Source organism: Carica papaya, chromosome 8, assembly GCF_054855325.1.
Source record: "Carica papaya isolate Zhongbai chromosome 8, ASM5485532v1, whole genome shotgun sequence".
NCBI lineage: Eukaryota > Viridiplantae > Streptophyta > Magnoliopsida > Brassicales > Caricaceae > Carica > Carica papaya.
In genome coordinates, this window is record NC_142316.1 from 35,208,167 (window position 1) to 35,222,665 (window position 14,499).

The following is a 14,499-nucleotide window of genomic DNA, read 5'->3' on the forward strand; positions in this document are numbered from 1 at the left end:
GTTGTAGAAGAAAACAGCTAAAGATTTGATTCACCGTCAAGAATCTTGTATTGTGTTACTTTCTTTGATTTATATATATATATATATATGTTATAGATTATGTGTGATTTTAATATTACGAAAAGAAAAATATCTTCACTAAGATCACTTACCCTCATCGTCCACTCTCTAATCTGCAATAGAAAAGAACAGAAAATCCAACAGCACTACTTCAATAATATAATCAATCTAGTCGGTGCACCTGAAGCTTGGCCGCGACAAGTGCCGTGTTCTTTGCAAGAAAAGAAAAAATCTTCTACCAAATCTTTGTCAAGAGAAATTTTAACTTTAGATTGAAATATTTCGGAGTAATCTATTTACCTGTTAATGGAATAACCATCACGACAACCAGACGTTCTTCCAACTTATTCTTTTCTTTTCCTACGACCTTTTTGTTTTCCGAACTTGCATAGAAGAGGAAATTTATCTATTCAAGAGAGATCATAGATATATTTGACCATCAAAGGCTATTAGCAGAGAGATTATTTGCTCGGTCATCAAAACTTGGTTCAAACTGTATTCTTAAAAGAGAAAATCATTCATAGATTCTCTGATATGCATACATTGTATGGACACTTTCAAGAACATGTGGATGCCATTAATCATGACTGGTCTTTTGGAGAGGAACAGTGAGAATATTTAACTAACTCAGTAATACCTACAATTGTGAAATAAAGTATTGATGATTTACCTTCGATTTCTTCTCCTATATGGTAAACTCTCGTAGTATAGTCCGGGCATTCAAGCTTATTAAGCTGAATAAATATATAAGCCAGTGCAAATATAGGATCCCAAGCATTAAAAGTGTGAATAACAAATACCCATAGAGGTGGGTTCCTTGTGCTAAGCTCCAGTCTCTTGTTGTCTTCATCGAGTTAAGATCACTTCAATCTTAGGGTGGCTTCATATATGTTATCTTGTCACTTCTCGAGGTTTTTCCCCCCTAAATAAAAAAGGGGTAGAAAAGGGCTACCAGAATAGCCAACGCTCCTTCACTATTGTCACTGGGATTTTACCAGCTGTGGAATATTCAGTTTAGACCATAGCCATCTACCTGACTGTGAGGCTGTCATCCTGATCCCACCAAGATGAAAGCAAAACCTTCCCAGTTAATGCAATCAAGTAATATAACAGGAATCTTCCTGAAAGCCACTAGCCAAAGGGGTGGGAAACGTATCTTTAATTGATTGAAGCATATTAGAATTTATTATGAAGCTTGAGTCAGAAGATGCTCTTATCCCCCTCTTCTATCTATGGATCTTCTTATGTTAAGTAGAGATCAAATTTACTGTCATATCCTAGCTCCATCTCATGCTTCAAAAGATCCAGCTTTGCATAAATTTCGCCACTTTCTGGATGGCTTCTGCTGCTTGCCATGAAATGGTGAACCTTATTATCAATCTCAAGCCAGCTACAACCTGCTTCTTTACTTAATTTTAAGTCATTCATAGTTGTTCTGAACTTTGCTGCCTCATCTAGCATCCCTTCTCCAGCATACATATTTGAAACGAGTATGTAAGATGCTGCCTCATTAGGTGCCAACTCAAGCAAATGTTTTGAAGCTACCATGCCAAAGTTCAGATCTCCATGTAACTTACATACATTGACCAGAGTCCTCCATAGCAGAGGTGAATCAGGAAAAGGGCTTTTGTAAATGAAATCTACAGCTTCTGACAATTGTCCGGCCCGGCCCAAAAGTTCAACCATGCAAGCAAAGTGCTCAATTACAGGCGTAATCCCATATTTTGACTCCATGTCACTGAATAAGTGTAATCCGTGCTTCCATAATCCAGAGTAGTTACAAGCTTGAAGAACAGCCAGTACTGTAATCTCATCAGGTGCAAACCCCAATCTTTCAATCTCTTGAAAGACCAGGATTGCCTTTTCACCTTGCCCGTGAAGGGCATATGCTGAAATCATTGCATTCCAAGAAACAAAGTCATGGTTTTTCATACCATTAAACATTTTATAAGCATCTCCAATGCTCCCACATTTGGCATACATGGTAACTAAAGCATTCCCTACAGTCAAATCAGCTCCAAATCCTGTTTTAATGGTGTAACCATGAATGCTTTTTCCTTTGACTAAACAAGCTTGTTTAGCAGATAAGCTAAGCAGCCGTGAAAAGGTCACATTGTCTGGTTGAATACCAGCTAATCTAAGCTTGTTAAACAGAACAAGAACATCTTCTTCGCCATTCCCATCCATTTCCGTTAAAACAACTAGAATTGCATTGAATAAAGTTACATTTTCAGGGGAGAAACTGTTAAAAACTATTCTTGCAGACTGTAAATTACCACATTTTGCATATAAATCAACTAAAGCAGTACCAAGAATGATGTCCCATGTCAGGCCATGTTTTATAACAAATCCATGGACTTGATATCCCAATTCAAAATTATTGCATTCTGAGCAGGCATCAAGCACATTAGCCAAACAACTAGAGTCAAAAAGAAATTCGAGGTTGAGCAATAACAAGAATCTATCAATCGCCTTTTCACTGAGACCATTCTTCACATAGACCGACATAAGTGCAGTCCATGAAATCAAGTTATTCCTGTCATTCATTGCATCAAACATTGTTTCAGCCTCTTCTACCATTCCATTCTTTCCATACATTGCAATCACTGCATTTCCAACTGAGATTTCACCCAAAAAACCATACTTGGCAGCAAGTCCATGCAATTGCCTACCTACCTCAATGCCTACATTTTCAGTTCCAGCACTTATTATGTTACTAAATGTATAGTCACTTGGCTCAAAACCTACAGTAACCATATAATCAAACACTTGAATAGCCTTCTTTCCATATCCAGCTTTTCCATACTCTAAGATCATATAATTCAGACACTGTACATCTTTATTAGCTATATCATTGAACACTTTCTCTGCTTCATCAAAAACACCAGTTTGTTTATACATAGCAATCAAAGAGGTACCCAAAACAACATTGTCGTAGAGCCCATTTTTAATAGCGAACCCATGGATTTGCTCTCCTTGAGCCCGGTCCTCTAGCAAACTACATGCCCGTAAAATCACCGAGCAAGTATGCTCGTTTAACTTCTCTTCAGAGCGATACATATCCCTCGCAACCAGAAGCACAGACTTCAAATCACCGCTCTGCAAATACCCATTTATTAATGAAGTCCAAGTAATGGTATTTCGAATAGGCATTTCATCGAACACCCGTTCTGCATCATCCAGTCTATCAAATTTCGCATAGAAATTAACGAGATTATTTCCCTGAAAAGGGTCATCTTTCTGAAAACCAGATTTCACTAAGAACCCATGAATGGCCTGACCCAGCTGGAAATCTCCACACCCAATTGAACTCTTAAGGAGCTGAGACCAGTTGTCAGAGATAGGAGTCTGCTCAGCGCATGAACCAGTGGGAATTGAACAAGACTGGGTTGTTCTGGTTGTGGAGCTTCGTGGATTGCACGTGAGAATAAAGCAGGAAGTGAAGTTGTTTCCATGAAAGTGCTTTGTTTTCTGTGAAATGGAGAACTTTCGAGGATTACATGGACATGGCAAGGTTGCAGGAAACAGGGTAAGCATGGCCGGGAACTTTTTAGTTAATACCTAATGGTGCAGCCAAAACGGTACGTCGTAAGAACCAGCATTTTCTTAAATGATATTTTTATGTTTATTGAAAAATTTCAGAAATTATATATTCTATAAAACGAAAATCAAATTCCCTAAGTGACATTTTTTTTTTCCATTTTTTAAATATTTTTATATTTTAAATAATTTTAAAATATAAAAATAAAATAAATATAATACTTATAAAAAATTTAACCCGATATATAATTTAATCTTAGTTTAAATTAAAATGATAATATATCTAACAAATAAAATAAAATTAAAGTAATAACATTTATAATATTATTGCATAAAATTGTGTTTAAAGAAAAATAATATCCTTTTTTGGGTTGGGCCTTTCGGGTATGGGTTGGGGTTAGAAACTTAAAACCCGTTCAAATTGCGGCCTCAAGATGGATCGAGATTATGTACACCCCACAATCAGGTGGGCCCACAGTGGTGACGTGGCAGAACTTGGGCCTTCCAGTTCGTTTAAAAAGCGCCTGGTCTAGCATCAGCCGCCCCAGCGTTTTTAACGCCATTCCCTCACGAACGTCAGCCTCTCTTGCCAAATCCATTTCTCCCTTTCTCTCTCGCTCTCTCTGTGGATTGCGGGAGCGAGCGAGCGAGCGAGCGAGCAAATGGAAATGGCAGTAGTAAGCATACACTCCTCTCCATCTTCTTCACTAATTTGCCCTAAACCAGTAGCAAGAGCCCCGGGCTATCCTTTACTCACTAAGCAGCTGTTCGGTCTCAGCTTGTCTTCCTCTTCATCCGCAACAAAGCACCAAGCAGCTCTCAAATTCCGTTCGCGGAGTCAAAATCATCGTCCTCTCAGATGCTCTGCTTCTCAGGCCGTTGAAACTGCTAGTGGTATTAATTCTTCTATCTCTCTTTGTTTGTGTTTCGTTGATTTTTTTTGGTCGTGCTTTTGTTTTTCATTTGTCTGCGGTTATAGAGTATTTTCTTTCATATTTTTATCTTTCTTCGTTGATCATCGTATTGTTTGCATTAGTTTATAATTAGAACTTATGGAAGTTTTCGGAAAGTAAAAGAAGTTATACACGGAGATAAGTGAATCTTTTTTTTTTCTCTCTCCCAAAATTTGAATCGGTTCTAGTTTTATATGAGAGAAGTCGAAGTAACATGTATCAGTATAAGTTAATAAATTTTACATTTATGTTTCATCACAAAATTAAAGTAAAAACTATATATCCACGTTAATTAGTAATTTTAGTAGTTAGTTTTGGTTTGTTAATGCAATGCCCGAGCTTCTGATTGTGTGCTATATGTGTATATTCAATATCTTGGCACTTTCTGGAAGTTTCCTGACATATAATTCTGGTTCTGCCTTAGAGAAGAAGACTCAGTTAATGAGAAGAAGCGATATAAGGAATATAGCTATTGTAGCGCATGTAGATCATGGAAAAACAACTTTGGTTGATGCAATGTTGAAGCAAGCTAAGGTAACAATTGAATGGCCCGATAAATTCATGTTCTAATTACTTTTTCCTTTGTGCAAATATATATACACAATCTACCTCTTGCCATTGGGTAAATTCTTTTTGGTCACTGTCAATCATGGGACACATATGAAGTGCACTTGAAATGATAATCTGAGTTTGCAATGTTCATTGCTGATCCATGTCAAATTTGAACGTCAGCATTTCTTGTAGCCTATTCGAAAAGTGACGGTGATTATGTCTGTGAATTGCTTGTTGCACTAACCTCTTTAATCTGTTCACTTAATGCATGCTTGTTATAAGTTCAGAGCATCTTCAGATGCTTAGATCTTTTTTTTTGGTTTTTTTTTTTTGAGAATGAGGTGCTGAAAAATACATGGTGCAGAGAAATGCCCGAGCCCTTTCCTGGAAGTTATTTGTTTAATAGGAATAGTCTTTTGAGTTCATTATAGGTATTATGAAGTCTGTGTTCACTATATCTCCTTCCCTGAAGACCATAATGCTATCAAAATGATAATGATATTGACTTCTGTTGCTAATTATTTCATGCAGGTCTTTCGCGATAACCAGTTTGTACAGGAAAGAATAATGGACTCGAATGACCTTGAGCGGGAAAGAGGAATTACAATACTAAGCAAAAATACTTCTATAACATATAAGGATACAAAAATCAACATTATAGATACTCCAGGACACTCTGACTTTGGAGGTGAAGTTGAACGCATTCTCAATATGGTTGAAGGGGTTCTCCTAGTGGTGCGATTACACTTTCCATTAGTTGGATCATTTTATCCTCACTGCTTTTAAATTTTTATGTCAATGATTTTCAGACACTGTCTTTTATTTATAGGTGGATTCTGTTGAGGGTCCAATGCCGCAGACAAGATTTGTTTTAAAGAAGGCACTTGAGTTTGGCCTAGCAGTTGTTGTTGTTGTCAACAAGATTGATAGACCTTCTGCTCGGCCAGATTTCGTTATTAATTCCACTTTTGAGCTATTTATTGAACTAAATGCATCAGATGAACAGGTACTTTATTAATGAGTCACAAAAATGAAAATTCTGTATGCTGGTTACAATTCCTAGGTAGTTTCTGAAGGCCAATGAAAATGAACGAACTTAAGAAACAGCTTCTTATGATGTAATCTCAGTGCTCTATCTATTCCGGATGCAGTGTGATTTCCAAGTAATATATGCGAGTGGTATCAAAGGAAAGGCAGGACTGTCTCCTGACAAGTTGGCAGAAGATCTTGGACCTCTTTTTGAGGCTATAACTAGATGCATACCTGGACCACGAATTGACAAAGATGGTGCACTACAAATGCTTGTCAGTACTTAATCCTAGTATTGCTGTTTCAATCTTTATTTTGACTCTTTGCTATATAGTGATTTTGTGGTCAGTATTGCTTTGTGTAATTTGGATGCATGACATATAAAGACATGCTACAACTACATGCCACCAAATTATTCATGGTCATTTATAATTTGGATGCATGAGATATAAAGACATGCTACGACTACTTGCCACCAAATTGTTAAAGCAGACTGAAACTTTTCCATTGATGTCTAATATGGTATTATCTCCTAAATTAGTGCTTTCTGATTTTTTTTCCTTACCTGAATCTGAAATGACAGCTGATATACAAGACTGAGCTCAAAATTTTCCTTTCATGTTGTTTAGTAAAAGTCTGGTGAACAATGACTAGTAACTTACGGATTAAGACTAATATAAGGAAGAAAAAAAGACTTGTAGTTGCCATCTTACTGTATATTTTATTTCACATGAAAATTTTCAACCTATTTTGGGCTTCGGCTGTCAGTTTGTTAATTAATTACAATTCTTTTTCTTATCAAAAGGGGAAATATAATCATTCTAAACTGAGTTCCAATTGTTAAAAGTTTTGCGGCTTCTCCTTTCATTCTGGAGACCACTACTTTTACTAATGACCATATTAGAATTATATTGAAAAAAATAAAATTATATTGAAAGGTAGAAGAGAAGGCAAAGAAATTATTAGAATCTGGCTACAATTGAATATTTATCACCATGATTACTTGGGATTTTGGGCCATGCCATTCAAATTCTTTGAAATAGGACAGTTTTATATGTTAGCTTTAACACGATTGCTATTTGGCTGTGTATTTCATCATAAGCACAATCTAGCTTGGTCTTAATCAAACTAATGGTTATTTAAATCAGGCAACAAATATTGAGTATGATGAACATAAAGGGCGTATTGCTATTGGGCGCTTGCATGCAGGGGTTCTGCGGAAAGGAATGGATATCAGGGTGAGTTTGCTTCACATCTGCCTAGTTTCGGTATTTTTAACTATATTAAGCATGCGTATGCAATGACCTACTCATGATTAGAGGTTCTAGCTTTGCCAAAAGTCATAATTCATAAATGGTAATAGAGTATCTGTTTAATGACCTTTATTGGCACTTCCTAGCAATTAGTGGTTCTATTTATATATTGTCTTAACTTTTTTCCCTTATGGATATAATAAACATTAATGTTAAGGAACCGTTTTAAACCATTCATCGTATTACTATTCTAAGAACTTTTCTTTTTTTCTTTTTTACTTTTTTTTACCTTAAGATTTGAAGATTTTTACAGGTGTGCACCACGAAAGATTCATGTAGATATGCAAGAGTTAGTGAACTTTTTGTTTACGAGAAATTTAGTAGAGTTCCTGCTGAAAGTGTGGAAGCTGGTGATATTTGTGCTGTTTGTGGAGTTGATGATATTCAGGCAAGAGCTTATTTACATGTTTCAATTTTCTTGTTTCTTAGATATGGCATTTATCAATCTCAGTTCTTTAGTTGCCCTTTTTTCCTTAAAAATTATGAATGGTTTCATTTCTTTGGTCAGATTGGGGAGACTATTGCTGATAAAGTATCTGGAAAGCCGTTACCTGCTATTAAGGTGGAAGAGCCAACTGTGAAAATGTCCTTCTCTATAAACACTTCCCCGTTTGTTGGTCGTGAGGTATGCGTATCAAAGAGGAATGTAATACTTTTGAAAGAAAAGTAAAATGATTTTGTCTATTTAAAAATTGATTGAGATAGTACGATGAATGGATAATTAAATGAACTCAGCAATTTGATTGACATGATTGTCTCTTTGAAAGCCTTTAGTCCCCATATTATTTATGCCTTCAGCTTGGTGGGCATCTTTTTCTTGGTACGGTTTTCTTTGATAATGGTCTTGTTATCGAAGTTGATTTTCTGCTTCAGGGAAAGTATGTTACGAGCCGGAATTTACGAGATCGTCTCTACCGTGAACTTGAGCGGAACTTGGCTATGAGAGTTGAAGATGGTGAGACTGCAGATACATTCATTGTCAGTGGTCGTGGTACCTTACATATTACCATACTAATTGAAAACATGTAAGTATAAGCTCGTCTTTTATCCTCATATTTCTTCGGTATGCATATCATTACATGGTAGTGCTTTCCAGGCGAAGAGAAGGATATGAATTTATGGTGGGACCTCCTAAAGTTATTAACAAGAAGGTGGATGACCAATTGCTGGAGCCTTACGAGGTAAGTTTCCAGTCATCTTTTAATTGCATTCAAGGAAAAATGTTGAAGGATGACATAGATATTGTGCTTTGATGTTCTATTACTTTTCTTCCTTTACTGCTAATTACTTGAGCGCCTCAAAACTTGGTGTTATTTGCATATTGTCTTATGTGACAGTGTCAAATAAATTTTATGTTATGTATTTTGTTGTATTAAGTTATATGATGCTGTATATTGATATTAAAGTATACTGATAGACTCGTTATTGATGAGGTAAATGATGCCAAATTAATAATAACACCATTTTACCTTTTTTCCGTTCCTTTTTTTCAGATTGCCACTGTTGAAGTACCAGAAGAACACATGGGTTCTGTGGTTGAACTTCTTGGGAGAAGGCGTGGGCAGATGTTTGATATGCAATCTGCTGGGTATGCATGTTACTCTTTTTTGTTACTTTTTTTCTTTATCCTCGATGCAGGCTGATGAACTAAAAGTTTAAGTCACTTTTATTCATTTGTCATCGCTAATTTAAACAGTCAGATCTAGTTTCCCTTATGCATGGATGACAAAGGATGTTTAAATGTTTGCCCACTAGATCTCTAGTCTAGCTTACCTTTGAGGTGAACCATGCTCATTCTCATGGGATGCAAAATTTTGTTAATTTCTAGTTGTTCAATTGATGGCACTCAAGCGTGATTTGTGGCAGCTGTTGAATTTACACCTTTTTCAGCGTGATGATATAGTAGGCTAACCTAACAGTGTTGACTTTCTCATTTAACGTCTAGGTTGGAAGGAACAACACTGCTTAGATATAAGATTCCAACACGGGGTCTTCTTGGATTGCGAAATGCAATTTTAACAGCTTCTCGTGGAACAGCAATTCTAAACACAATATTTGACAGCTATGGACGTTGGGCTGGTGATATTACTACCCGGGATCAGGGTTCATTGGTAATTTCTGATATTGTGACTATTTTGAATAACTTAGGGTGAATACAAGTGTTCTCAGTCTGGAGGGTTTTGTTTGATTACAATTATAGTTTTAAGCAGTAATTTTGTTCTAGTTAATATCATTTTGCTGTTTGCCACTCTAACATGCTAAATGCCAAGAATTCTGTTGTCCTCTTCTTGTTTATATTCATATTTTTGGAATATCTGTGATTAATGAAATGTCAAATAGTCCCGCCTATTTCAATCTTACCGAATATAAAATATCATGCAACTGATTTTCAGGTTGCCTTTGAGGATGGAACATCTACTTCTTATGCCCTTTCCAGTTCACAGGAGAGAGGACAGATGTTCATTGGTCCTGGAGTGGATGTTTACAAAGGTCAGATAGTTGGCATCCATCAACGACCTGGGGACTTATCCCTCAATGTTTGCAAGAAAAAAGCGGCTACAAATATTCGTTCCAACAAAGAACAAACAGGTAACTAGTTCTGAAATGTTGGTTCACTCTCTTCTGTTATGCATGAGAGTAAATATGGTGGTTTGTTAAATGTTCTGGCAACTTTATAGATAATAGATGATACAGGATTGCATGTAAAGTGACATGGAACAACTCGAGCTCTAACTATTTTGCCATTGCATGAAACCTTTGTTTTAGTTCCCTTGTATCACAACTTTCTTTCAACATATGTTGGAGTGTATTTAGAGTATGCACTGCATGAAACTTGGCCTTGAAAGAAAAGACATAGCTCAAAGTCCAGTCCTGGTCATTTTCCTTGAGCATAAGCCACAATGGAAGTCACCAAGATAGTACCCTACTTCCTGCTTGTAAAGTTAACGACCAAGCCCTGTCTGGTTGGAAAGTGCTAACGTAGTTAAGAAATAAAAATTTCTGTAACTTGGATGTTCTGCTTGTTCATTTTTGTGCTGCAATTGTCCAGTACCAAGTGAAGAAATCTTCTAGCAGCTTTAGTAAGCTATAATTGGTTGTAGTATCCCGTCTTCTGTGTCTTTCCCCTTTTAGATTTGCATGATGCATTGAGAAAATGGGACCACAAGTATCCCAAAGGAAAACGTAAAGAGTTATGAAATTCAAGGATTTATTACACACTGAGAAGCAATTGCATTAACAATGAAAAGAAGGATTTTTAGATTTGAAATAAGCATACTAAAAGCTAGTAGCATCCACCACCTGACGGGTGGCTCAAGTGGTGGGACTGAGGAGTCTACAAGTTTGAGGTTCTTAGCTTGGCAACTTCTATTTGCTGCTCAGGCAGTCCACATTATTACAATCAGATTTAAACCATCCTGTTTTTGAAAAGAAAAGAAACATGACTCGTCCTTTTTTTTTTTCCTAAAAAAAAAAAAAAAAAACATGATCATCCCGTTTTATAAAAAAAAAAATAAGAAAACATTGGTAGAATCTTGGAACCTTCTCTTGGGGTCAATTATACACTGAAGTGAAGACTGTTTACACTTTACCACATCTGGTTCTAATCTTCTTCCCCCGCCATTCTTTCTACTAGTTGATAGACTGTTGGTTTAATGATCCAGACTTCTTCTTTATGCAGTTGTCCTTGATACACCGTTGGATTACAGTCTAGATGACTGCATTGAGTACATTCAAGAGGATGAGATGGTGGAGGTTACTCCATTGAGTATTCGAATATGCAAAAATCCAAAATTTGCAAAGAAGACAACTAGGTAAACATGTTGGTGAGCTGATTATGGCCAGTGGACATGCAAGTCGAACTTCTCCCAAGAGCCAATCCCAATATATGATACAGCCACATTTTTCTCTTGTTTTGCAATTAAAGTCCATCTTACTTCTTGCTTGGTTCATACGATCTGCTGTTTCTCTCGCATCAGCATTTGAAGCTCCCTTCTAGGCAATGATTCATATACCTCGACCCATGTGGAGATGTGAAGGGAATTAAATTTTGCTTTTGGTACAATTGCTGTATATAATAATAGGAGATTTTCGTGTTGTATCTCTTATAATAATGATCCTATAGCAAATTATATATGTTGCTACAAGAGCACATGATTTACGACCTGTTTACACTGCAAAAGTGGGAAAATTTTACGGATGTCAAATTTCTGTACTCTCGGAGTAACAATTTTGTTCTCTCTATTAGCAAGAAGCATAAAAAGAAGAGTTGAGGATGCCTTAGTGTTGGTTTATTTCATCTGCTAGATGATAAAGGTCGGTGTTTTTCTAATGTTTTTCTGGGTAACAGTTTTGTTTATGAAAATTCGTTTCGACTTTTTTATTTATTTTACTCGGTGAGATAATAAAGCTTTCTCGTAAAATGAGGACGATGAGTTTTTGGATTATTTTAAGTAGAATTGGGGAATACAGCGTCTTGGTTTCAGCCGAAATTATGAAGATAATTGTAAATTTTTAAATGAATTCCACAAACAAATATATTTCATTCCAAAAAAAAGGCCTTGGCACGAACAAATGATTGAACTGTTCGTTTGTTAGTGCATGCATAAATACACGCGTATGCACGTAATAAAAGGAAAGCCTGGTTATTCAGCTTTCGAACTGCTACTCTCTCTAGTTGGTGAGACCGACCAAGTCTGGTCATACAACTTGAAAAACTCGTGTTTTTAACGAACTTGTTTTAGCACAGGAACCAATCCATCACGTGAACCCAAAGACTTTTCTTCCCTCCTAATTTTCATTCACTCTTCTCTTCTCTTCTCCTCTGTTGACCTTCTAGTCCTTAGCGTTATCAAACAAATCCCACATTATCTCATCAATCACACAATGACCATCGTGATTGTTTTTCTACTTAAAAATCATTCAAAAAACACAAAATTTTAATATAATTTGACGGGATTACAGTAATAAAATTAAAATAAATTTGAGCAAAAAAATATTTTTATCGATTAAATTTTCTTAATTGCAATAATTATAACGGATTAAAAATTCGACCCAACATTAATTTTTTCATTGAAAATAATTATTTTATATCAAACCAAATATGACGAAGCAGACATCTAATTTTTCAAGTCATTTTTCTCTGGCCACACAAACAATTGGAGGAGTGAAAGGCGGATTCATCGGTCTTCTTTCCTCATTCAATTTCTTCTAGACTCGGCATCACGGGTGGTAGTCAAATGGAACATGTTCCTTCTCTTAAAATCAACCCAACAACATCTAAACTTGATTAACCCAAAACATAATAACGCCGAGAGCGGATTCAACCACGACTATTAGCTCTCATTCATCTAAGTCAAATTTACATTATATTATTTAATTTATAATTTATTTTCTTGAACTTTGACGTCCATGCAGCATTCTTACAGAAATATATATATATATATATGTGTATATGTATTTATTTATATTCTACCTTCTCCCTATATTTTTCTGTCTTATTAATCATAAGTTGTCAACTGTAAGAGCTGGTCATGGCTGAACGTGGAAGGCAGGCAGTCGGGGCACAATTAAAATTGTTTGTTTAATATTTCAAAAAATATTTTAGATTAAATATACACTTCAAATTTAGAATCTCACAGTTTTTAGACTGTAGTATAATCTCATAAAAATAAATAAATATATCATTTTATTTTCTTTTTTTTTTTAAAAAAACACGGTTCAAAATTTCTTAATTTTAAATGTAAATTATTTTTATATAATATTTTTTTATTTGAAAATTATTTTTGTCGAATCTAAGTATACCTATCTATATATATATATATATATTTGAACCTAGTAGTGTATTTGTTGCTTGATAACCCAACCAGAATTCAACAAAACAAAACCTGATTTTTCAAGTTATGATGATGATGATGGTGATGATGATTCCAAGTTTCATCTTTTCATAATTTTTCTTCTCTCTTTTTCATGATAACTAAAGTGATATAATCATTATAAAATAATATTTCGGGTAATTATTTATTTATTATATATAATTGAATAATAATATTATATTAATAAATTATTACTATTATTATTAATTTAAAAATAATTATTAATTAATAAAAGAGGGACCCACCAATTTTCTGCAATAGGCCAATCCGGCGCTTTGGAAAGTCAAAATCGTCGACTTTGACCACCAAACACAAAAGGACGCGGTGCTTTTCATGCGTATTGACTTTTTGTCAATTTACTAAATTACCCTTCGTCCGTCCAATCTTTACGGAAACTCCCCGTACGAACCAGCTTTTCTTTTTTTGTTGTAAGAGGACGAAAATAACCCTGATAATTAAGAAATTTACCATTTATACCCTTTTTTAAAATTGGTCTCGGCTATAATTTAATTATTTAAAATTTAAAATTAAAGTGGCGCCGTTTGAACAATTTGACAGTTAGTCTAAATAATTAGGTGTGGCTAAGCTTCCAGATGATCTTACCTGTACAGTGCTTATCCAATAGGAACATGCCACGTAACCAGAACCCAACTGAGTCCACCAACTACTCGGCATCGTCGGCGTTGACTGACACCCGCACCCCCCTGTGGTAAAATTACCAATTTAGACCCGCCTAATAGATATTTTTTTAACTTATTAATTTTACTAAATATACTGAAATTAAATAAAAAAAAACTATTTGAAAAATCAATGGATGAATTTCCTTATCTACCCTTAGTTTTCCTTTTAATTACAAAAATACCTCTACCTTTATTTATTTTAATTGTTTGCTTTTTGGGTTAGTTATGTTATAAAAAAAAAATAATAATGGTTAATTTTCATGGAGTATTTTTATCCACATATTTTTGAACTATTTGGAAACCTAATTTTGTTTTTAAAAAATAAAACTAATTTTGTTTTAAATTTAAATTTTCTATTATTTGAGTTATATATATATATATAAATATAAACATATAAATGGTGGGTAAAATAAATAAAAATTTAATGATAAATAATTTTAAAATTTAAATATATAGAGAATAATACGTAATAATTTAAGTAGAAAGATCGAAAGAAAAT

The 14,499-nt window shown here is 34.9% G+C and overlaps 2 protein-coding genes across 2 annotated transcripts; one reads left to right on the forward strand and one right to left on the reverse strand.

The window, feature by feature from the left end:
- Positions 1–521: 521 nt before the first annotated feature.
- On the reverse strand, positions 522–3,669 carry LOC110811288 (pentatricopeptide repeat-containing protein At2g33680-like). Its single transcript, XM_022037725.2, has one exon. The coding sequence runs from the start codon at positions 3,595–3,597 to the stop codon at positions 1,303–1,305; it is 2,295 nt and encodes a 764-aa protein (XP_021893417.2). The 5' UTR covers positions 3,598–3,669; the 3' UTR covers positions 522–1,302.
- Positions 3,670–4,148: 479 nt separating this feature from the next.
- SVR3 (elongation factor family protein) lies at positions 4,149–11,728 on the forward strand. Its single transcript, XM_088208991.1, has 14 exons — positions 4,149–4,494; positions 4,978–5,087; positions 5,637–5,840; positions 5,935–6,111; positions 6,257–6,409; positions 7,283–7,372; positions 7,701–7,835; positions 7,956–8,072; positions 8,321–8,472; positions 8,544–8,628; positions 8,941–9,035; positions 9,393–9,558; positions 9,841–10,036; positions 11,127–11,728. Exons 1-14 carry the CDS (start codon positions 4,263–4,265, stop codon positions 11,261–11,263), a joined length of 2,049 nt encoding a protein of 682 aa, XP_088065117.1. The 5' UTR covers positions 4,149–4,262; the 3' UTR covers positions 11,264–11,728.
- The last annotated feature ends 2,771 nt before the right edge of the window (positions 11,729–14,499 follow it).